The following is a 22,858-nucleotide window of genomic DNA, read 5'->3' as shown; positions in this document are numbered from 1 at the left end:
GGGGAGGCAGGCGGACGCGAGCACTGCCAGGGGCCTGAGAGGACCCCCTGCCTGCACTGAGTGTCCCCTGCCGTCCTCTCAGCACACGAGACCTTTAGTGTGAATTTGTTCCTAGTAATGTTGGGCCTTTTGGTCTAGAAGAGTCGGTGTGGAAATGATAGTTGTTTCTGAACCAACCTGCTAGAGAAAGAAAAGACTGTCTTGTTTTAATAACTGAGGTGCAGAAACTGTCACTTGTCCAAATGTTTCCATGGGAAGGCAAGAGGCTCACACTGTTCTCCTGTGACCGTCGACCTTCTCAGTTTGGAATGTTGGGAACTGTGAAGAATTTCCCATGGACAGTGTTTTAGTTTTTCAGAGATCAAGTTGGTTTCTCCCTGTTGTTATAAACTCTGTATAGCTCAGAGAACCATACACGAACAATGTCCCCTTGCTGCTCCAGGCCCAGAGCCAGTGACACCCAGGCCTGGCCTCTGACTCTACACTCCAGTGCGGAGCAGGGGTGTGAGAGGCGGGTTGGGGACACCTCAGAGTGCCAGAACCCAAGGGTGTGCTTAAACAAAACCATGTGCAGAATGTGTCACAGGGACATAGAGCAGCTGAAGGGGCTCCCAGTGGCCACGTGGGGACAACAGCCACAAAGTGACATTAGGTCATGCCAAGTGTCCCTGCTGTCCACATGTCCACACCACTACCCAAATAGGCAGGGGAGAGCAGGCTGAGCCCCACACAGTCCAGGTGCATAGATCCCTGCAGGCCCAGTGGTGCCTCTGGAGGCCTTTCCACATAGAGCAGGGAAGCCATAGGATGCCCTCACCATGCGTGGTGCTCTGGAGTGTTTAGGGCAGGATTGCAGCTGTTAGAACAAGGAGTTTAAAATCCCATCAGGTGGTATCAGAGTGGGGGTTTGGTTTTCACTGGAGGCTGGCCTGAGATGCACCACTTTCTTTTTTTTTTTTTTTTTGAGACAGAGCCTCAAGCTGTCCCCCTGGGCAGAGTGCCGTGGCATCACAGCTCACAGCAACCTCCAACTCCTGGGCTCAAGCGAGTCTCCTGCCTCTGCCTCCCAAGTAGCTGGGACCACAGGCGCCTGCCACAACGCCCGGCTATTTTTTTTTTGGTTGCAGCCGTCATTGTTGTTTGGCGGGTCCGGGCTGGGGATTCGAACCCGCCACCTTAGGTGTACGTGGCTGGCGCCTTAGCTGGTTGAGCTATAGGCGCCAAGCCAGATGCACCACTTTCATGGGCCCTGGCTGTCCTCACTTGCATCCCCTTCTTTTGCAGAGAGTCAGGAAGGATGTGGACAGAGGCACACAGCACTCGGACATGTTCCTGCTGAGGCCTGGGGAGGGCAGAGAAGGTACTGGCACCGCATCTGGTCAGGTGGCTGGTTTCCTGCTGCTGCGCGGGCTCAGCCATGAGCAGGGGCTCTGCCTTGCTGTTGCCTGTGGGGGACTGGGCCTTGCTGGATATGCTCAGGCTTGCATGGAGCATCTGCCCATCTGCGACAGGGTAGCGGGTGGTGGAGGTGGGACACAGAGGCCCCACCTTCCTCTGCAGCAGTTAGTGCTGCCCATGGAGCTGCACACTGGAGGCAGCGTCCCCTCTGAGGCTCCTGGTTGTCCCCAGAAGGGTTTCTGGAGCTCTCTGTGGGAAACCAGTCACTGGCCTGAGTCTCCAGGGACACTTGGAACTATAGGTGACAGGGGTTCGCTGTTGAGATGAGGCCAGGCCTGGGCTTAGGGCTGCCCAGCCAGGCCAGAACTTGCTTGTTAATGGGAGTTTCAGGAATTCTTCAGGGGCATTAATTGTTTCTTTGGGGCCTTTTAAAACTATGATGTGGGCCTATTTATGGGGCAGCCTATGGTGGCCCTGTTGAGGGTTCAGGCTGAAGTCAGCCACCCTCACTCCCTCCATGAGTGACCTGTGGCCTGTCCCGTGTTCCTGGGTTTGGGGTTGGCAGTTGGAGATGAGCTACAGATGGTATTTCTTGGCAGTGGCTGCTCCAAAGACCCCCAGAGTTGCAGAAGGCACAGATGTGTGCAGTGTGTAGGGGTGACAGCCAGGGGTGCTGCTCTTCTGTCACTTCTCCAGAGGACGTGGGATCCTGAGTGGCTTATCATGGCCTTGGTGTCCCGGCTCCGTGTGGAGCTGAGGGAGCAGCTGCAGTCAAGGCACTGATGGGACTTGCAGCACATTTTTCACCTCTCTGGGGAAGAGGTGGCTGTGCAAAATTTTTTATCTTTTTTGGTCAAATTCCTCAAGCCAAGGCATCAGAAATGTTCCATACCCAAGTATGGAGTATTAGGAGGCTTCTCCACATGACACATGCTGTGGCTGGTGAGGGAGGCCTGCGGGCAGGGACTGGTATGTAGGCCAGCAGCCCAGGGTCCTGACGCTGGACCTTGGTCCTGAACCCGTACACTCAGCTCCTCAACCCCAGGAAGAAGACAACGTTCAAGGTGCATGTTTGCTCACGTAACCACAAGGAATGGGTCTGAGCCTCCCATGGTGTGCCCGTGCTGGGGTCGCCCCATGTGTGGTGCATATGGAGGATGTGAGGAAGGTTAGCGCCCGTGGCACCTGGAGGATTAACTCGCTGCGTGTCAGGAGTTAGTTTGGTTTTTCTGGTGCCTGTGGTGTCTTTTACTCACAGTCTGGTGTTTTTTGTTCAGCACCAACGAAACCTGGAGGTCCTTAGCTATCTGCCACCTGAGAGCTATCTGCTCTCAGGGTCCCTCATCCTCACCCCCCTGCTCTGTTCCTTAGCTATCTGCCACCTGAGAGCTATCTGCTCTCAGGGTCCCTCATCCTCACCCCCCTGCTCTGTTCCCCTCTGACAGGCAAATGGGAATGGTCTCGGGTCAACCCTGCTGGCGTGAAGCCCACTCCAAGGTCTGGGTTTTCAGTGGCCATGGCCCCAAATCACCAGACGCTGCTCTTTGGGGGTGTCCGCGATGAGGAGGATGAGGAGAGCCTGGAAGGTGACTTCTTCAATGACCTGTACTTCTATGATGCCACCAGGAACCGCTGGTTTGCGGCACAACTAAAGGTAGAGACGACTTGGGCAAGTGTGGGCTATGCCCATGTGGTCGGGTGTGGCTCCTATGTGAAGCCCAGCTCCCCTTTGACTCCCTTCAGGCATGGTGTCTGGGCTTCTGGAGCCCGTGGGCATGCTTGGAAAGGGGTACCTGCCTCTGTGTGCCCTGGGTTCCTGGGGAGCCCTTGGTGCTGGTATCTTGGCCTGACAATGGCAGTCACTGGCCCAAGGTGAGATGCCTGAGGCCTCCTGGCTCCTGGGTCTCTGCCCCTGCTTCCTGCTGCCTTCCTGTCCTATGAGCATAGCTGCTGACCCGGGCCAGCCTGGGATGGGCAGGGCAGTGGGTAGTCTCAGGAGTGGACTTTCATCAGCTTTGGGGTGCATGTGAGTTTGCCAGACCCAGAAACAACCCTACAGTCGAGGGTGGGGGCCACTGTGGTGAAGACAGCCTTTGTTGCAGCGTTTTGGCCCCTTAGGGAAGATCACCCAGGTGCAGGGGTTCCATTCTGCACTCAGGTCTCCTCGGTTCTTCAGTGTTAGCAGGAGTCACTCTAGGGCTGGGCCGTGCAGGTTTCTCCCTGGAGGCTTCGTGCGGCATGGATCCCCAGGAGATGGTTGGCAATGTAGCTCCCAGACTGGCCTCGGGGCTCCTTTGTACTCTTAAGAGCGGCTGGTGACCCTGGAAAACTTGACTCAGTGTCGTGGTCTCAGAAGTAGGTCTTAGAAGCCCAGAGTTGAATCTGACTGTGTTGATCTGGAGGTGATCATGCTTAGAACACTTGAAATCATGGCAGCTGTCATCTTAAGAGGCGCCTGGGCTCAAAGGAGTAGGGCGCCAGCCCCATATACCAGAGGTGGTGGGTTCAAACCCAGCCCTGGCCAAAAACTGTGCAAAAAAAAAAGCAAAGAAGGTGAGTGGTGGTGGCAGGAGGGTGCAGCTGCCCTGAAACATGGTACTGACAGCCCCACTCTGGGCCTGGTGTCTCTGCGTCAGCTCAGACTGTGGGACTGACTTGAGTGTGGGAGCCACAGGAGTCATCCTGCACCACCACCACCACCACTACCACCACCACCCCCGGCCCTCTAGAAGCTGACACTCAGCACACTGGGCTTTCCAGACGAGCTCACACTCAGCCAGCACGGTGCTCGGGGGGGACTCGTCCCCGGCTCCTGGTGCAGAGCATTGCCTGCCAGGGAGGGCCAGTGGGGTGCTCCCTTCAGCCCAGCGGTGAGGCTGATCCACGTCGCTGCCTATGTGGTGGGCGGCCACAGGGCACTGGGCCCATTTCCCTTAGTCACATGTTCCCTGTGTCCAGCCTGTCTACAGAGCCTGGCCTCACAGATGTGGCAGCATTGTCCCTATCCCACTGCAGCTCTGTTCTCCGTTCCCCCTTCTGTTAAAGGGACCCAAGATGGGGAAGAGACGTCGCCGGCGGGGCAAGAAGGCTGGGCCTGCAGAAGCCGACGAACCGGCCTGTGGGGCAGCCAGTGTGGTGCCCCTGGAGGTGGTCACAGAGGTGGCTTCGGAGGATGGGACAGTGGTCACCATCAAGCAGGTGCTTGGCGACCCGCAGCCTTCTGGACGGCCACCTCCTGAGGATGAAGACAGTCCTGAGGAAGCCAGCAGCCCCATGGTGGAGCCGAGCCCACGTTCCAGCGCCATGCTGGCAGTGAAGCATGGAGTGCTGTATGTCTATGGGGGTATGTTTGAGGCAGGCGACCGCCAGGTCACCCTCAGCGACTTGTACTGCCTTGACCTGCACAAGATGGAGGAGTGGAAGGCTTTGGTGGAGATGGACCCAGGTGAGGGGTAGGGATACCCTGCTCAGGCCAAGCACTGTGTGGCGTCTTGGTCATTCACGAGCCCCCCATGCTGCCCAGATCCGCCCCTGCTAATGACCCCTGTTGTGGATCATGCCCCCATCTGTGGCCAGATTGACACTGGGAGGTCTGTACTGGGCTTATCTGTGGTGGCCCAGGATACTAGTGTGCCTCCCTCCCACCTGTCCCTCACCCCTCACTGATCCCTGCTCCTGCCCCTCTCTGGCCCAGGCTTCTTTAGCCAATCCATGTATTTGGGGAAAGGTGTCAAACTATAGCTGTAAGATGTTCACTGCTTGCAGGAGCGGCCACCAGTGGACCATAGCTGCCTGTGGCAGCAGGTGCCTGGCCAGGTGCTCCCTTAGGGGTGGGATTGTGCTTCTGTCCATTTTGGGATCCCTGTTCTAAGCTCCTGGGAAACAGTCTGTTTCTTTGCTGATCCAAGCAAGGCATTCAAGGCAGGAGAGTTAGATGTCTTCTCAGCTGAGTGAGAACGTGGAATCCTCTGAGGGCGTGGTCCTCTGGTGCGTGGTCCCCCAGTGCATGTTCCCCTGATGTGAATATGTGCTCTGCTTTTGAAGACACTCAGGAGTGGCTAGAGGAGGAGACAGACTCTGGTGAGGACAGTGACCAGGCCGAGAGTGGGGAGGAGGACAGCTCGGAGGACAGCAGCGCTGAGGATGGAGGTGAGCAGGTGTGGGGAGCCAGGCGTAACTCAGACCACAAGCCTCTTCCCTCCTAAGGGTAAAGAAAGATTTCATATCTTTATGAGATTTTTATTAGAACTGGCTGTAGTCTGTGAATATTTTGAGGCAATAGAAAGCTTCCAGGAACTCTGGGTGCCCAGGCAGGTGTGGGCAGCAGTTTGTTCATGTGATGAAGGCTCCCTGGCCAAGTCGTAACACCCATAAGCTCAGCACCATCTCCTCACGGCCCTCCCAGGCCTCCCCTCAGCTGAACGTGCTGCTTTCTCCTTCCCTTCTCCTCTCACGCGGAAGGAGCACCCAGGGGCGGCGCCCAGCACGCAGTTTGCTGACTACCTGCCCAGGACGGAGGTACACTGGGCGAAGCTGGCCCGGGACAGCATGGGGCCTGATGCACAGGAGCAGGAGGTGCTGAGAGCAACCCAGGCCACGGTGAAGGCTTTCTCTGATTCTTGTAAGACCCTGCGCAAGGCCGTGTGGGGTGTTGAGTGCAGCTGATACCCTCAGCTTTGTGGTGTCTAAATAAATCGGACTTGAAAGGAGCCCCCTGCTCAGCTGTCCCTCTGTGCAGCCACGTGCCATGGTCTGGCTAGGCTCTATGTCCTTTACAGGTCTCTGTGCCAGGGGGACAGAGACACCTAGGGGAAGGGAACCTTGGGGGACTCCTAGGGGGAGGGAACCTTGAGGACGAGCCCTGGAAAGCACCGTCTGTCCCAGGACTCCTTGGCGTACTGTGCCTTGTGGGTTTTTTCCTTTAGCACAAGAAGACTGTCTGGTTACCTACATCTATCGGATGTCTGAGCATTGTCCTGAGCAGCTGTGGTTGGCTTGTGCACGTGTTCCCAGTTCTCTTGAAGGGGAAACTCTTGCTGGCTTGGGCCGTGGGTCTCGTGGCAGAGTGTGTGATGTCTGAGGCCACTGAGCTCAGCACCTCTCGCCATGCCTCAGCAACGTGGCCTGCTGGGATGGGGGCCGTCCTGCTCTCTCCTCTCTGAGCTTAGGGCTGGCATTTGCAGAATGAGTGGAAGGGTTCCAACCCCCAGGGCACCAGCTATCTGGACCCAAGGTCGCGTGTTCCTCGCTGTGACGTTTGATGTGCTAACTGGTGCCTGCTCTGGGTCAGTGACAGGAAACCAACTTTCATTTGTGTAATTGGGCCCAAAGTTGGGCTTTGGATTCATATTCACACCTGGTACAGTTTTTGCCCTGTTCATCTTAAAGACCTGGAACACAGGAATGTAAGATTTTTGGTTTTCTGTAGCGACTGGCGGAGTCTCCATCACTGCACTCGTGACCTAGGCATCCACAGAAGGGTGAGTGTCCCTGCCTCCTGGCAGTGCAAGCCTTGGGCTGCAGATGCCTCTATGAGAAAGGGCATAAGAGGCCAGCTTGGTAGAGCGTCTCCTGGTCCTCACAGCTAGCTCACAGCCACTGGGCTGGCCTGGAAAGAACCAGGGTTTCCTTGGGCAGAAGCTGGCAAGCAGCTGCTCTGGGTCCATGTTGGGGTGCAAGGCCCCTCCTGTGGGCAGCCCGGTCAGTGTGGCCTGGCTTAAGGCCTCTCCCAACCTTCCAACTCGGGAGGTGGTGGCTTTCGAGTGACCTGTGTAGCTGCATGCCCCTCCCTCTAGATGTAGTGTTGGCAGTACCCATGGGAGCCACCAGTTTTTAGGAAGGCAGCGCTGGCTGTCTGGCCAGTGGGGGACGGCAGTTAGAGGGTCACGTTCTGGTTTTAGCATCGTGTTTTTTGGAGACAGTCTCACTGTAGAGTGCTGTAGTATTACTGCTCATAGCAACCTCACATTCTTGGGCTTCAGTGTTTCTCTTGCCTCAGCCTCCCAAGAAGCAGGGACTACTGGCACCCGCCACAGCACCTGGCTATTTTTTTGTTGCAGTTGTCATTGTTGTTTAGCAGGCCCGGGCCAGGTTTGAACCCACCAGCTCTTATGTATATGGCCGGTGCCCTACCCACTGAACTCAGGGCACCAAGCCTGTGTTTTCTCTTACATGCTGGGCGGTTGAGGGCTTTTCGTGACACTCTTGAGCTAGCTGGAAGGTCCTCAAGGCCAGGAAGCCATGTGGAGGCAGCCTGACCGAGACTCCTTGTGCGGAGGCACCCCTGCACCCCTCATGCAGCAGCCACGTCCTTTCCCCTCCTGCTCTGCAGGTCTGTGAGGTCTGTGAGTTCTGGGTAGCCGCAGCACAGGCGTCTCCTGTTTCTCTGAGAGGAACGTGTCGCTATTTGGAGATCGAATCAACCAAGCTGAGAGATGCGCAAAGCCCCAGAGAAACACCCAAACACCCACACCGCTGGACAGTGTGGACAGGCTGCAGTCAGGGCCTGAGGGTGGCTCAAAGGCAGTGGCATCTTGGCTTGTGTCGGGCTGAACAAAACTTAAGGACCCACCGGGTGCGCTGGGCGATGCTCGGCATGTGGACTGCCGGGTGTTTAAGATGTGGCAGTAATGTTCACCACAACTTGATGCCTTCTGAAGTTTTACTGAATTAGTAGAAGCAGGAAGTCATTGTCTAAGTGACAGTCATTGAGGGACCAGAAACTGGAAGAAGCCTATTGGCGAAAGGTCCCTCTCCAGCAGGGAGCTCAGGGGCCTGTAATTGAGGGGCAGGTGCCGTGTGGGCTGCATGGGGAGGTGGCAGCATGGTACGGCTGGCTGGTGGTTTTCATCAGAAGAGCTGATCTGGGGGGGTGGGGCAGATGGCTGAAGGACAAGTGACAGGCTCTGGCGTGCGGCCTGGGTTGCCGTCTGTCCCTTAGCTCCACGTGTGCTGAAGGAACTTTCTGCTTTCCCAGGTTGTGTAGAGTCAGACAGCAAACCGTGGGGAGGCCACAAGTCACCAGAGACGTCTCGTGGTCTTGGCCTCGCCGGCTCCTCGGTGTAGGCTGTAGCCGTCCTTCCTATTCTGTGAGAGCTGTGACAGTGCCAGCCGACTCCAGGCCTCATCTGGTCACCAGCAGGCACCCAGGGAGGGCAGGCTCTAGCTGTAGCAGCAGATGGGCACAGTGCAGGGGCCTGGGTGACCTGGTCCTCCCCAAGTCCCACGCTGGCCTCTCCTCTTGTCTCCACCCTCAGCCCCCCAAGCCCCGCCAAATGCAGAACTAATCCAGAGACACAGAGAGCCCCTGGCAGGTCTTGGGTGGCACTGAGGCAGGAAAAGCATGAGCCTCTGGAAGGAGATACTGGGTGATGACCGCACGAATGTACAAGTTTAAGAGAATGAAGATAAATTACAAAAGGCCGTATTCTAAGGTCCTCAAGGCCAGCACCTGCCCCTGTGGGTCATCCTGTGTCTCCCATCTCCTCACCAGGGCTGCAGCACAGGGAGACTCCCTGTTTCGGGCAAGGACCCGGGGCTGGTGAGGGGACAGACAGACACTGTGGTAGCGCGGAGGGCGCTGGCGCCTGGATTCCGGGTTTGCATCTACCATGCTCGTCCTGCCCAGTAGTGCTGGCCTTACAGACAGGGCTGCGTGACATGTGCTCCTTTTTCTAAAAGGAACCTACATTTATCCATCTCTCAATTCTGGCAGTAAAGGAGCTTCCAGCAAAGACATTGATTATAGTGAATGAGACAAAACAAGTTCTGCAAAGTTTCAAATGATGTTTATTACTAAAAAGAGCAGAATTTTTCTTTAATCTCGTGATCCTTTGCTCTCAGATAGTAAAACACATTGTAATGGTATGAACAGTTTACATTCATTAAGGGAAATGGTTTTCATTTTTAAACAACCAAGCAATTTTCCAGCCAAAGGAGAAATGGCCAAGGTAACTTTTTTTAGCAACTCCATTGATAAAGAGTCAGAACACAGTCAACATTCCCTTTTTGTCAACACACACTAAGTGACGGCACTGGGTCAGCACATACTTGATGTGCACCAGGAACACGTCTGCGGACAGGACCATTCTATGTCAGAATCCAAAGCGGCTTCTGCACCAGGGTCAGCAGTCTCATCCAGAGTGAGGGCGCTTTCCCAGAGTGCTCCTGGGATTCTGCAGGAGCCGCTACAGGATTGGGGGTGTGCAGAGTCCAGGTAAACTGGGCAGGACTAGCTCAGCATCCAGGAGAGGATGGCCATCAGTGGGTGTTCATGTGGAAACTGCTGGTCATGCTGGCCTCAGTGCTTGTAATTGTGGTGGTACGGGTGTCACCCAGGGTCCACGTGGAGACAGCCCCACCCCACGCCTGTCTTCTGCCTTCTGCCTGACCCTGCTGTCTGGGGAGCCCCTGGGTGGCAGGGTTGGGCCTCCCTGCTGACCAGCGTCTATCTACTGTCACCTGTTGAGGGTGCCTTGTCTGGGCAACACTCTAGGAAGGGGCAGAGCCCTATGGCTGTGTGAGAGCTGTCAGTGGCCAAGATGGAGTCCATTGCAGTGATAACCCTCTGTCTGCTGGGCACACAGTCCTACAGGAAGCTCTAGGGTAGGAAGTCTGCCCTGATCTCAGGGACAGTGATTGTGGTGGGCTAGGGGTGCATGTGGCATAACCTGAGCCCTGCATCCTTGTGGTACAGACACTAGTGGGATGGGCAGCCAGTGGTGTGCGCATGCAGGACAGGTGGGCACTCTGGCAACTCAAGCAGGTGGCCTAGTGCACAGGCGGTGTGCATCTGGTCCAGGGGGTGGGTGGGAACAGGTGCCTGAGGGAGATAGGTGTGGGGGGTTGCTGCCCCCTGCCTTGCCTGCCATGCCAGGCCCTGGAACCCCAGACGTGCACCTGCATATAGGTCTGTCACCCCGTGTGGCTGCTTGCATCTGAGGTTCAGGACTCACTGGAATAAGATGCACTGGTCCCATTCAGATCCTGAGTACTTCACCCTTCGGTTTCTCAAATTCCAGAAATGGTGCTAATGTTTTGAAGAATATTTGACTATCTCCTGAAGATGGCTTCTCTCTCTCAGGGTTTCACTATTCCTGGGCACCAAACCTTCCCCCTCTGACCTGGGAGGCTCGGGCATCTGGGAGGGGCCCCTTCTTTCTGTATTGCATAGGGGAGAGCAAAGGCAACATCACTTTTTTTGTAAGGCTGGGTTAGGGACACTGCTTAGCATCTCAGCACAGACCACCTTCTGGATTTGTTTGCTGACCGTGTCCCCTGAGCTGACATTGGTGCTTGGGCCCAATGTCGTTCTCTTTATCTGGAGTGTTGATCCAGCCTCAGGCACAGTTAAAGATGCTTTATAAAAGCCAAGCCAGCTGTACCCAAACTGCCAGCGGGTTGAAGGAAAAGGAGTCGCACAGTGCAGGGGCGGGGACAGAAGTCTGAAGTAGGCACCTCACATTACATTTGAGACCAAAGGTGAGAAGCGTTGTTAGACAGACTTGGGGCCAGTCCCGGGAGCTGGGCTTAGTCTAGACAAGAGAAGACCCTTCGCCCCGTGATCGTGAGTGTATTTTTTCTGCACATGTGAAAATGAAATGTGTGACTGTCAGAGTTGCATGGGAGAGGTCGGAGGTGTGGGTCTGACCAGTGGAGGAGGCCACGTGGGGACCCGAGTGATACTGGTGCTGACTCAGGATGTTGGGAAATCTTCAAAGGATAAGAGCCCATTCTAGGGAAGTGTGGGGAATATTTCATCTCACCTGTCCTCCCTTGCACTTTAGGTGGGGAAGTTTTCTGACACTCAGCAATAGCCTTTTGTGAGCAGGAACCTGCAGGAAGGTGAGAGGGAAGCATGTGGAGTGGCCTGTGGAAGCCCATGATGAGGGACTGGTCCTGCCATGCAGCCATCTGGGTCTCGTGCACATGGGGAGGGGCCTGTAGTGCTGTCTCCTGTCACCTGCAAGCTGGCACTGACACAGGGCAAAGCGTGCGCGCGTGTGTGTGAGAGAGAGGGAGGTGGCTGGGCCACATGGCAGTGAGTCTGGGCCCCAGGGCTGCTCCTCTCTGCAAACTTGGACAGGCATTGCATTTCTGTGGCCACACAGGGTTTTTTCGCCTCATCAGTTTTTTGGTTTGTAACTGAGTGCCTAGCTCCATCTGTATGCTGAAGACAAGTGTCCAGGAGGGGACAGGGAGACGTGTTCAGGCATTGGAGAATCAGATTCCAGTACAGAGATCCCTCAAGTCTAAGAAATGAAGCAGGTAAACTGCGGGCACAGAGGCTTACCTGGTGACCTGAGGGCCTCTGTGCAGTTTGTAGGCCGGGGTGGCGAGTGGTTTGTCCTGTCCCTCAGGAGTCCAGCGTGCACAGCTGAGGTGTGGGAACAGCTGTCAGGGCGGGTAGTGAGGCTGCTCTGCACACAGGGCCACCCCGCTGGCCTCGTCCTGGAGCTCAGTGCGATGTGTCTACCAGGACCATGTGCCCTGGAGGACCGACTTGTGTGCCTTTTGGGGAAGGGCTCTGGACAGGTGGGAGAGCAAGGTAACAGAGTCAGCTGCTTGCAGGGTCCTGAGAGGCAGCCTCAATCCCCTGGAGATTAGAGGTTTGCTTTCTGGACTCTCAGGCCCAGTGTACCTCTATCCTGACTGAACCCACTCGGAATCTACTGAGGAGATGGCCTTGCCCTCTGCATGTGGGGCCAAGGGCAAGGGGGTCAAGGTGGTTTCCGAGGTTGTCTGACTGGTGGCAGCAGACGAGCTCTCCCAGACATGAAACCACCTGCACTAGTGCTCGACACTTGCATCTGTGGGGCTGCGTGTGTGTCTGGTGTCCCATGTCGGCCCTCAGCCTGCTCATGGGTGCCCTTCCATGTCTAACCCTTACAGAGAGTTGCAAACAGAAGTACAAAGCACACACCCCAGCACAGAAGATTCTTAGAGCTGCAAAGAGCAGGAATCTTTATTTGGTTCACTTCAGGGCTGCAGCAACCACTTGATATTAAAAAAGAGGAACGGAAAAGTAAGATGTACAAAAAGATGTCATATCCCCTTAGAAAGCGACATTCAGGAGCGCGCTGTGTGCCCACCAGTTGACCCTCTCCTCTGTCCCCCAGACCAGACTGTGAGAAGGACCGGGGCGGGGTGGGGTGGGGGGCGGTGAACGTATAACGGAAAACAGTAAAACTGAATTTAACTGGAACATGCTCTAATCTTTAGTTTATTTCTGGTTAAAAATATAGCAATCCAGTGCAGTGTAGTAAAGAAATCTGCTCGAAAGGCAGCAGAGGACAGCTAAACGTAAGCAAAGCAAGGCAGAGTCCATGAGACGGCTGCACCCAGAAGGCGGGATGAGAGTCACGGACACCCCCCACCCCCGGCACAAGCACAGGGTGTCCTGTGATGGGCGTGCCGAGTCCCCCCGACACGTCCATGCACACGAGGGCCAGGGCCTCGGGCACTCGGACATCCTGGCAAACTTTGTTCTTTTGAGTGATGGAACGACCCTGGTGAAGGAGGCAGAAACATGAGGAACCTGTTTTTGTTTGACTGAAACAAGTCACATTGTACATTTTGCAGTGGGGGTGGAGGTTGGATATGCTACAGATTCTCAGGAATTTTCAGCCACCTTCCTGTCCAGGGCCCAGACCCGCCCTGGGGCAGCACAGAGCATCTGGAAGGGGAATGCATGTCTGTTAGGGGACCAAGCAGGCATGGTACAGACATGGGAACCCCTTGAGGTCAGTGACAGCCAGAGGAGACGTCCTCTGGGCCCTTACTGCCAGGGACGAGCCTGCCTGCACACCCTGCACGCGGCCCCACCCTGTCAGGTCATAGTCGGCCTCTGACCCCTCTGGGTCTGGTGGGGGGAATGGCAGAAGAAATAAGGACTTTGCTTAAGACTTGGTGTGGGGGGTCGGCTTCTCCAGGGAGGCCGGGCAGTGCTGTGTAGTGGGGAGAGGGGAGGAGGCGTCTCTTCCTCAGGCAGGGCAGGTTGCCTGCCGGGTAGGACCCTCCCCACCCCCAGTTGCCAGGCCGTTCCAGACAGGAGCAGCAGAGGAGTTTGGCCTCCATGTGAGGGTCCAGCCACAGCTGCCTCCCCCTCGCCAGGCACGGCCGGGCACACATTCCGAGGGCCCTCCCACCCCCGGTGGGAAGTATGATGATGGTAACATGATGTTCGTTCTTGCTGTTCATCTGCCGGACCCCCCTTTTCCACGTCGAGCTGGGGGTCTGCGTGCTGGCCTCCTTCTGCCATGCCACACAGCAGAGTGTTATACAAGCAAAGAATTTTGGCTGAAATCCAAAAAACATTACCCAGAAAAAAAGGCAAACTGTGAGTAATACCCAATCGTGTTCTTCTGCGAAGAGACTTGGAAGTTGTTGGCCCGTCTGAGTTACGAGCTGTCCTTCCTGTTGGTTTCTGTGGATGTGCCCCTTGGTACACAGCAGCCCCCTCCTCAGATGAAAAAGTTAATAAACAGAATGGCAACTCCGATGTTCAGCAGGATCACCATGACGACCAGGATGGGTGCCGAGCCCTGGAACAGGAAAAGGCAGCCGTGAACTGGGCAGCCATGTTCACGTACACTCTTCGTACCCCTCTCCAGCGCACCACACAGGACCAGGGCTCATCAGAACATCTCTGTAGAGGGGGAGCCCTCAGTGTTGTCCTCAGGAAGTACGTGTCCCCCCTTGCTCCTAAGTCTGAAGTCACTAGTCTTAGAATTTTTTGTGGCCTTGAAAACTTAGCAAGTGCCTCCTGGAAAGAAAAACGTGGGCCTGGGCCAGGCTCAGTAACTCACACCTGTGACCCTAGCACTCCGGGAGACCAAGGGTTGATTGCTTGAGCTCAGGGGTTCGAGACCAACTTGAGCAAGAACAAGACCCTGTCTCTATTGAAAATAGAAAAACTGAGGCAAGAGGATCACTTAATCCCAAGAGCTGGAGGCTGTGGTGAGGTACGGAGACTTGGGAGCTTTGAAATTGGAATCTCAGGAGCACCCACGGGGCTGCCACAGCCAGCAGCAGATGTGAGCCTCAGTCCTGCACACACACCTTCCCCTACAGAGTCACCCTCCCATAAACCACAAAGCCCTGGATAGCTTTGTGCTAACTGAGCAGACTCCCACTGTGGCCACCATCCCTGAGAGCTTCCATGGTGGCCTCTTGTGGTAGGAAGGGAAGCGCCTTCTGGTAGCTTGTGGCACCTGCACTGGTCCCTGCAGAGAGCAGAGGCCGTGTGGTCCTGGGCCCAGGCAGGGGTGCTACATGCTCCAGCCTTGGAAAAGCTGTTGCTGCCCACCTCCCCAGTATCCTTTGTTCCCTAGCTGGCTGGAAGGTGCACACAGGACAGATGGGCCCTCCTTCCCAGAAGCAGAGGCATCCTGCTGCTGCACCTGGTGTAGATGCTCTTGGGGTGTAGACGGCCAGGGCTTGTCTTCTGCTGCCCTGCCCCAGCACAAACTGGTTTCATAAGGCCCATTATGGTCAGATTCCAGACACGATGGAGGCTGGCTTTTCCAGACTAAGCAGCTCCCCACGGCTTCAGATGAGTCCTGTTTGAACTTGCAGTGAGAGTGATCCTGAAAAATGCCTTTTCTCCCACAAAGGACATCACCTTCTCTCCCTGTTGCGACCAGCCAGCTGTTTGTGTTAGTGACACTGGAAAACCGTCTGAGTCCCCGAAGTCAGCCAGAATTGCTTTGTGGACCACCACATGCCCAGTGGTTCCACCCACACACTCCCCTAAATGTCCCTAACATGACTCAACTGCCAGCAAGTGGAAACAAATTGAAGTCCACCCACAGGTAAGTGGACAACCCAGATGTGCTCTGCGGGTTGACGTGGTGTGCGTGAAAGCAGCGAGCATGGAAGCCACATGTGGATGACCCCACTCACGGGCGTGCCCCCAAAAGGTTGGTGACTGTGGGGTGGGGAGTGACTGCTAGGCGCTGTGAGGTTGCATGGCTGTGGTGCACTGAAGACCACTGCACTGGGTGTACTTCAGACAAGCAAATTGTGTAGTGCAAGAAATCTCAGTAAAGCCGGTGCCTGGAGAAGGGGCTCCAAGGATGAAGGGGTCAGTTACTGCAGGTCACAGCACCTGAGTTGGGGTTCCAGGGCTGATCTCAGGATGGAAATGGGGACACAGCGCCACTGTGCACAGTCCCTTCTGGGGCCCCTTGGTCCTTAATGGGGTAGCTGCCTGCCTGCCTACCCACCAACCCAAGGGTTTTTCCCCTGGCCTGTGTCCTGGCTCAGTAAAACCACCTAGGGATACCCAGGGACCTATCCCCACTCCACAGGGTGTCCTGACCCAGCTGCCACACCACTGCCATCCAGCTCCCAGGGCCTTGTCACCAGCCAGGCCAGGCCTCAGCCCCACCCTGTCACGGCAGGGCTACTGTAGACTGCATGTGACAATGACCAACACAGGGATCTCCTGCCCAACCTGGGCTGGCAGCTGTACATTTGGACCTAATGACAACCTGGTGAGTCACTGAAGGTGCTGGCACTGTGAAAAAGACATGCTCACTATGACTGGGAGCTGGGCCTACCCATCCCTTGAAATCTGTGTGCCCCCTACTTGCTCTGCACCCTGAGTGCAGGGCTGCCCGCTGACTGCCTACCTGTTTAGCCTGTGTCCTGGGCATTGCCATCCCTGGGCTCGGTGTCTCCTGTGCTGGGCTCCTTCTCAGCCAGCCAAAGGCACAGCTTGAAAAAGCTTGCTCAAAGCACAGGGACTTTGAACTGTCCCCCACACCTCCTGAGGACTCAGCTGAAGGAAGAAGATCCACAGACAGCCAGGCCCAACCCCTCGCTACCCTCCAGACCAGTAGTCACCTGAGGCTGATGGGAAGGCAGTGGTGGCAGTGCTGAGGGGGCCTCTTATCAATGGGCCACAGCAGCCTCGTGCAGGGGCCCTCAGGAGTGCAGGGCACAGTGACCCAGAGTCCCTGTGGACAGAGAGCTGGCCTGGATCTCAGCACCAGGGCCAGTGGAGTCTGTGCCTGGCTATTCACAGTGTAGTCAGTCCCCATGACAGCCACCAGAGTAAAGTCCGCCTGCCCTTTGGATGGAAGGGCCCAGCCTCTGTGGGCAGCAGTCAACACTTCCACGGGGCATGAGGATGGTCTGACCTGGGCACTTCTGCCCCAGCCTGGTGCTTTAATATCCCATGGTGACGACTCAGGTCCACGCCCCTCACTCCACCAGTGGGGAAACCAAGGCCTGAGAACACCCAGGGACCAGGTTGGGCCACAGAGTTTGCTAGCAGAGCTGGAGCCCCTATGCAGTCCTTCCCGGCCATGCCTCCAAGGGACTGCTGGAGGCAGTTTGGGAGGGCCTTTGTGCTTGGAGGGGGAAGGCAGATGAGAGCAGTACTTCCCCAGCTCCACAACACGAGACATTTAGAGGCTGGGGCTACTGCCATTCCCAGTCATGAATGCACCCCCAGCACCACGCTAGCTGGAAAGTGGGCGGTGGCCAAGGATACTCCCCTGCCCCAGGTCCCAGGAGGGGGGTCCATCTAGACCACTCTACACTGTTCCCCCAGGTGCCCTCTCTCCTGTGCATGGTTCTGAGAAGCACCTTGGGGTGACCCTGCCTGGTGTATCCCATCACAGCCCTGGGATGAGGATACCGGGTCTGCAAATAGGATGTGGAGGAACCTAAGCCCAGGCCCTGGAGAGTGAGATGAGGTGTGTTGGGGTGAAGGCGGGCCCCCAGTGTAGCCCTGGGATCTCCTGCAGCCACCACTTACCCAAGGAGCTGTGTATCAGGCGGGCTAAATCCAAATCCAGTCCCTCTACCGCCTACCCCTGCCCAGCACTGGCTGTTCCTGAAATAACCTGCACACAGGCCTCTGGCTGCTGGGGGAGGTGAAGTTGTAAGTGCAAGCTGGTATTTTGGTCCTAGTGGGAGCAGGGGCTGGGGGAGTGTGCTCTTAGTGTGCGTATTTGGGGGAGAGGAGGCATTTTAGGCACCAGCGGGGCAGATTGTGCATGCTGGTTTCAAGTGGCCCTGCTGGCCAGCAGCCCTTGAACAGCCGCCATGCAAGGGACGGTGTCACAGCAAGGCTCCCCTGGGGGGTGGCAGACTAGAGGAGAAAACCCCAGCTCCCCCGGGCCACAGATGTGGGGGCCCGTAGAGGAGGACCAGCCTCCCACACCAGGCCCTGTGCACTTCCGGCACCGGGGGGCTTGGAGGGAACCTCTGGTCCTGAGCTGTGCCCCGGTTGCTGTTCCTGCTGTTCACCTCCAGAGACTCAGTGTTTCTGTTTTAGACCTGAAACCATAGCACTTGCCACAGCAGGTGAGCAGAGCCTAGTGGGGCTGAAGCCACAGGATCAGGGATTCTGTGCTTAGGGGTAGAAGCCTAGAAGGGGTGAAGGGTTCACCCAGGAGGCCCCCTCAGTTGCTCTGAGTCTAGTCCAGGGGAAGCTGTTCTTTCCTCCAAACCTGCTTTGGGGTGGGGTGCATTTACAGTGGGAGGTGTTTGAGCAAGGCTGTCTCCCGGAGTCCTTGCCTGCGAGTGAGCCCCAGCACCGCTCAGAGTGTGGTAAGCTGGGACTGCACGGTGCCTTCTGTAGCAGTGTCTGTGACCTGGCAGACTCCTGTTGGGCCGTGTGCAGCAGCAGCAGCAGGTTGGGGCCCCTGCTGCCTGCCCCTTTGTAGTTCTCAAACCACCCAGATGCTGTCTGAGAGGGTTCAGCCTGGGTGCAACCCACAAGGCTCACACACACCCCGCGCGTGCCGCCCCAATAGCGCCCAGCAGCTGCCCACTCACCGTACTGGCCTTGAGCTCGTCCCCGTTTTCCTCATCCGACTCCAGGGCGACAGGTAGGGACTTGCGGGGCGGGGAGAAGGTCAGGTCCCAGCGCAGCAGCCGGGGCTCAGCCCTGCCACCCAGCCGCAGGCTGTCCAGTTTCTGTACCGTGGGCTCCGCGCAGGACGCTGGCCTGAAGTTCTCCTTGTTCTGGGCCTTGGACCTCAGTCTCTGCACCCCGAAGCCCCGGTCCTCGGCGCGGTGGTCCTCCCCTGCACCGCGGCCGGTGCCCCCCTTGCTGTAGCGTCTTTTCTGGGGGTGCGCGTCCTGCGCGTGCGCATCCATCCGGCGCAGCGGCTGCATCTCCGCCGTGTAGTTGCTACGCCTCTCCTCCTCCAGCTCTAGCAGCTTGGCGCTCCCGGGGCTGTGGCTGCCGGCCCGGTGCTGGGAAGTCCAGGAGAATAGGGGCGAGGACTCCGTCCGCCGCTCCCGGGGCTTGGGGTTCCCGGGCTGCTTGTGCCCCGAGCCGCGGCAGCGGAAGTCATCTGCGGGCTGGCCGCTGCGCAGGGCACCGCTGCGGACACCTCTGGCACCCGCGGGCCGCGCCTCACTCCAGCTGCTGTGGGCGTGGTCCCCGCCCCGGCCCTCCCGGAGCACCTGGATGTCCCCGCCTCGCTCCTCATCCACAGACACCTGCCGGGAGAAGTGGGCCACCTTGTTCCTCGAGGCAGGGGCTGGTGGAGGGGTGGCTGTGGGGCTGGCGGGGAAGCTCTGCAGAGGGCTGTCGTCAGGGGTCAGGTCAGAAGGGGTGGTGCCTTTGCGGTACAGCTCGGGGCTCTCCTGCTGCAGGGGTGTCCCCGTGGAGAGCACCTCAATGTCCTCACAGGAAAGCTGATGCTGCGGTCTCTGGTACTCCAGCCCTTTGTGAAGGGAGAGAAGACAGGACTGCATCACCTTGAGTGTCCCTCAGCAAGGACGAGTCACCAGGTGGGGGGTCACCCCGGTCAGGCAACAGGCAGGGAGGGCCTGGGCAGCACAGCACCTCTACACTGCAGGAGGTGGGCAAGGGAGAGTGGGGCCCCTCCCCGTGGCCACAGCAGAAGCAGTGGACAGCAGCCTAGGCTGCAGGGTCACCCCAAGCCTTAGAGAGCAATCAAGGCTGCTGGCCTGGCCTGTGTGGCCTCAGGTCCTTCCTGAGGCTGACTAGCGCGGTCTTAGAGCCTGGGGGTATCACAGCAGGGTCTTGCCCCACCCAGGATGGCTCTGTTGAGAGGCAGCTGGGCCAGTGCCTTCTGCAGAGCTAGCCTGAGAGCCTGACCCTAAGGCCTGGACAGGAGGGGTGTGTGACCAGCTACTAAGACTTCCAGGGCTCCATGAGCCTCCAGTAGGAGGGGTGAATGCCACAGCACTGATCGATGTGGTTTCTGCCAACACAGAGAACCAGGTGCAGGCACCCTAGAGACCCTGGTACCTTGTTGCCCGTCAGCGGCTAAGTTCCGGAAGCATCCCTGTGAGGGTGTAAGGCAGAGCCTGGTGCATGTGTGGCTCAATTCTCGCACCTTGAGTTTGGGTCCACAGCCAAAGGCTGTGGGCAGGGGAGGTACCACAGTACAAGTGAACAAGAAGCTGCCCCAGTCCCCACCAGCCCAAGCTCTCAGGCCCAGGGCTGCCAGGGCTGGCGGCTGTCAGCAGAGATGCTGGAGGTAGCTACGTGCCCCTAACTAAAGCACACTGATAATTTGACATTTGAGGCGAGTGTGGCACAGGCCTTGAAGCCAGCCCTTGCTTTAATAGCTCTGCCACACTTGGTCCAAGACCAGAGCCTCAGTTTTGTCACCTGTCAAGTGGGGACACCAGCTGCAAGAAGACCAGGAGAGGGAGGGCTCAGCACCCCGCAGTCAGGACACCTCTACAGTGTGGGAATGCTCATCTTCACTGCACTCAAGGTGGACACAGGAAACGCCCAGAGGTTGGGAAGACACGTCCCAGAACAACCCTGACATTACCCAGCTCAGACAAGGCTCAGACGAACTCCTTCTAGCAGAAGAGACAGCTGGGAAGGACCCCAGGGGGCCACAGGAGCCAGAGAAGAGACATCAGGGTCCAAGGATGCAACCGGGCTGGGACATGCCTGGGCCCCCGACAGAGATGCACTTCAGCCCAAGTCCTCTCTTGCAGGAGTGTGAGCCCCTGGCCAGGTGTCCCTGAGTCCCAAGTCTAGGCTGAGGGGACTGTTAAGCAGCAGCATGCCACATGCAGGGTCTGAAGAGCTCTCAGCCCAGAGGCCGGGCTCTGAAATCCGGTGTGTCTGCAGGGCAGGTTGCTCCTGTGTCCCACATTCCCATCCCTGCCTCTGCCTTCTCCCTGAATTTAGGGCCCAGCCTGACCCAAGAGCGTCTCATCTCAAGGCCCACACTTTAATCACACCTGTGCAGCAAGGTCACATCCCAGCTTCTCGGGCACATATTTCTTGGGGGCTCCTATTCAGCACAGTAGACAACTTTAGATACTGCCGAGGCTCTGAGAGGTGACGAGGTGGGCCCTGGGCAGTGGAATCAGCTGGGAGCGTGCAGGGCTAGAGCCTGGTGGTCCACAGCCAGGATACAGTGCTAAGTCCTGTCCACATGCATTCTGTGAGCGGGAGTAGGGGGACCAGGAGCCCTGAAAGCTTGGGTTCGGCCACCCTGCAGCAGGTGGGAGGCAGCCCTGCCCCTGCCCCTGCCCCTTGCCTGGGCAGCTTGTTCACAGAGTTTGGGGGGCGTGTACAGGCAGAAAGACGTCACTGACACCGGGGGCAGAGGCATGGAGACTTCCTGTGTGCCCAGGTAGGTGGTGGGGTGGGGGACAAAGGCTGTGTCTGAGGCAGCCACCCTAAGTCGAACACCATCTGAGGTCTCTGCAGGACCCTCAGCCCCTGGACCTGAGGCTCAAGACCCTAATCTCCTGACCCCTCCAGATTGGTGGCAGGGAGAGCTGCCATTGCCCACCTCAGGGAAAGGACCTAGAGCACAGCCAGGCTCTGGGGCTCCTCCCTGCCAGAGGCCAGCATGGGGCACAGGCAGCAGGGTCAGTCCTGGTGTCAGAACAGACCAACATGGCAGCTGGAGCAACTGTCCACTCTGGTCACAGACTGGTCTGGAGCATGGCTGTAATGAAGCATGACCTGAACCCACTCTTGGGGCCTCCTGGTGTAGAGGCAGCTCCCTGGCGAGGCAGGAGATGGGGCAGCAGCTGGTCAGTCTGCACTGGGGCTGGGGCAGGACTGGCAGCCCTGTAGCCATCTGTCACCACCTCATGCATGCCCCACCACAGGCTTATTGCCCAGACTCCCAACCTGGAGGGAAGGGCCAGGTTCCTAAATCAGGCAGTAGTTTCCGGCTCTGTTCCAGAGGATACAGTGGGAGCTGCCTACTCCAGAGTAGTGCTGACAGGGCAGCCCTTGGGCACATTTAAATGTAGGTTAGCTAGGATTAAATAAAACTCAAGATTCAGTCCCATAGCCACACAAGCGTGGCAGCTGCCACACTGAACTAGAAGATGGAGAATGGTTCCATCATTGCAGAAGGTTCCAGAGCAACACTGGGGAGATGGAGGAGCCAGGACAGACACAGGCCAAGCAAGTGGATGGGACGCTGATGGTTGTGGACAGCCAGGAGTGAGGGGTGGGTGCCCTTGTGCACAGACAGACACAGCTGTAGGGCTGTGGAAAGAGTTGTCAAGACGGGTGTGTACCCTGACATGCGTGTGCCCAGGCCCAGCACAGACTGACCAGGGTGGTGGTTCCAGGTAGGGTCCATCTGAGCCCATCCCCGCTCGTGCCCCAGGAAGCCAGTGCTGCCCATGAGGAACTCACCATTTTCCCGGTGCTGGAAGGAAGGTGAGAACTCTTTGGCAGTGATCCTGGCGATCCGAGCTTCCTCCTGGGCTTTCTGAGCTGCCGTGAGGGCTGCCTCGGCCTTGGCCCGCGAGTGGGAGGTCCTGGGGGTGGGGGAGAGGAGCATGAAGGGGCAGAAGCAAAGGGACTGAGCTGAGACGGGAAGCTGAACCGTGTCCTCCCAGACCTCCTTTGCCCTTTTACCCTGGCATCTGGGTCATGCTTGAAAATGTGTCTGTCCTTGTCATCAGTACATTCCGTGCACATGCCGGAGAGCCCAGACCCAGATGGTACCACACCCCAGGAGAACCTGGTGACAGGCTGGCCACTTCATGTGGCCATGCTGCAGGGCCGGCTCCCAGCTGTTGACCCCAGCTACTCTGATGCAGGTCCCCGGGCTTGGGTGGTGGGTGGTCTCCTGCCCTGGCAGAGAGACGCCCTGATACTCGCATGTGGAATGAAGGCACCCGTGCCTCCGTGGGCTGCCAGCATCTTACCACTGTGTCTCTCCCAGATGAGTCACAGGCCAGTGCCTTGGCAGGACAGCACCTACACTCTGTGCGTCTCACCTGTGTCTGCGTCTCTCCCTACCCAGTCTGCTGTCTCCAGGGGCCCCGCCAGTGCTGTGGGTGCCATTTTTCCCAACATAGGGAGAACTTAGGCACAGCAACTGATGCCCCAAGACAGAGGAGAGGCTCCCTTGGAGGTCTCCTGCCCAATGTCAGGCCTAGTCTGTTCAAGCTGCTCTGACAGCCCATCTACCTTGGCTGGGCTTGCCCACTACATTGGAAGTCTGAGAGCAGGGCCCCAGCAGAG

The 22,858-nt window shown here is 57.4% G+C and overlaps 2 protein-coding genes across 5 annotated transcripts in view; one reads left to right on the top strand and one right to left on the bottom strand.

The window, feature by feature from the left end:
* The window catches only part of KLHDC4 (kelch domain containing 4), a 31,612-nt gene extending 25,504 nt beyond the window's left edge, over positions 1-6,108 (top strand). For 3 of the 4 annotated variants that reach the window (XM_012812033.2, XM_023507515.1, XM_023507516.1), the window contains exons 8-12: positions 1,285-1,360; positions 2,844-3,052; positions 4,444-4,843; positions 5,443-5,547; positions 5,860-6,108. In XM_012812033.2, coding sequence (XP_012667487.1) covers positions 1,285-1,360; positions 2,844-3,052; positions 4,444-4,843; positions 5,443-5,547; positions 5,860-5,897 — 828 coding nt within the window. In that variant the 3' untranslated portion in view covers positions 5,898-6,108. Of the gene's footprint in view, positions 1-1,284; positions 1,361-2,843; positions 3,053-4,443; positions 4,844-5,442; positions 5,556-5,859 lie in introns of all 4 variants that reach the window. The other variant, XM_003800819.3, reaches the window with a different exon arrangement.
* Positions 6,109-13,859: 7,751 nt separating this feature from the next.
* Positions 13,860-22,858, bottom strand: part of JPH3 (junctophilin 3) — a 42,238-nt gene continuing 33,239 nt past the window's right edge. Inside the window, exons 3-5 of the mRNA XM_003800795.2 lie at positions 22,022-22,146; positions 18,190-19,088; positions 13,860-13,940 (exon numbers count right to left, since the gene is read on the bottom strand). Coding sequence (XP_003800843.1) covers positions 13,860-13,940; positions 18,190-19,088; positions 22,022-22,146 — 1,105 coding nt within the window. The remainder of the gene's footprint in view (positions 13,941-18,189; positions 19,089-22,021; positions 22,147-22,858) is intronic.

Source organism: Otolemur garnettii, unplaced genomic scaffold (assembly GCF_000181295.1).
Source record: "Otolemur garnettii isolate 467f Iridium unplaced genomic scaffold, OtoGar3 scaffold00185, whole genome shotgun sequence".
In the NCBI taxonomy this organism is placed as follows: Eukaryota; Metazoa; Chordata; class Mammalia; order Primates; family Galagidae; genus Otolemur; species Otolemur garnettii.
The sequence above is the reverse complement of the archived record's forward strand: the minus strand, read 5'-3'. Positions and strand labels throughout refer to the sequence as shown.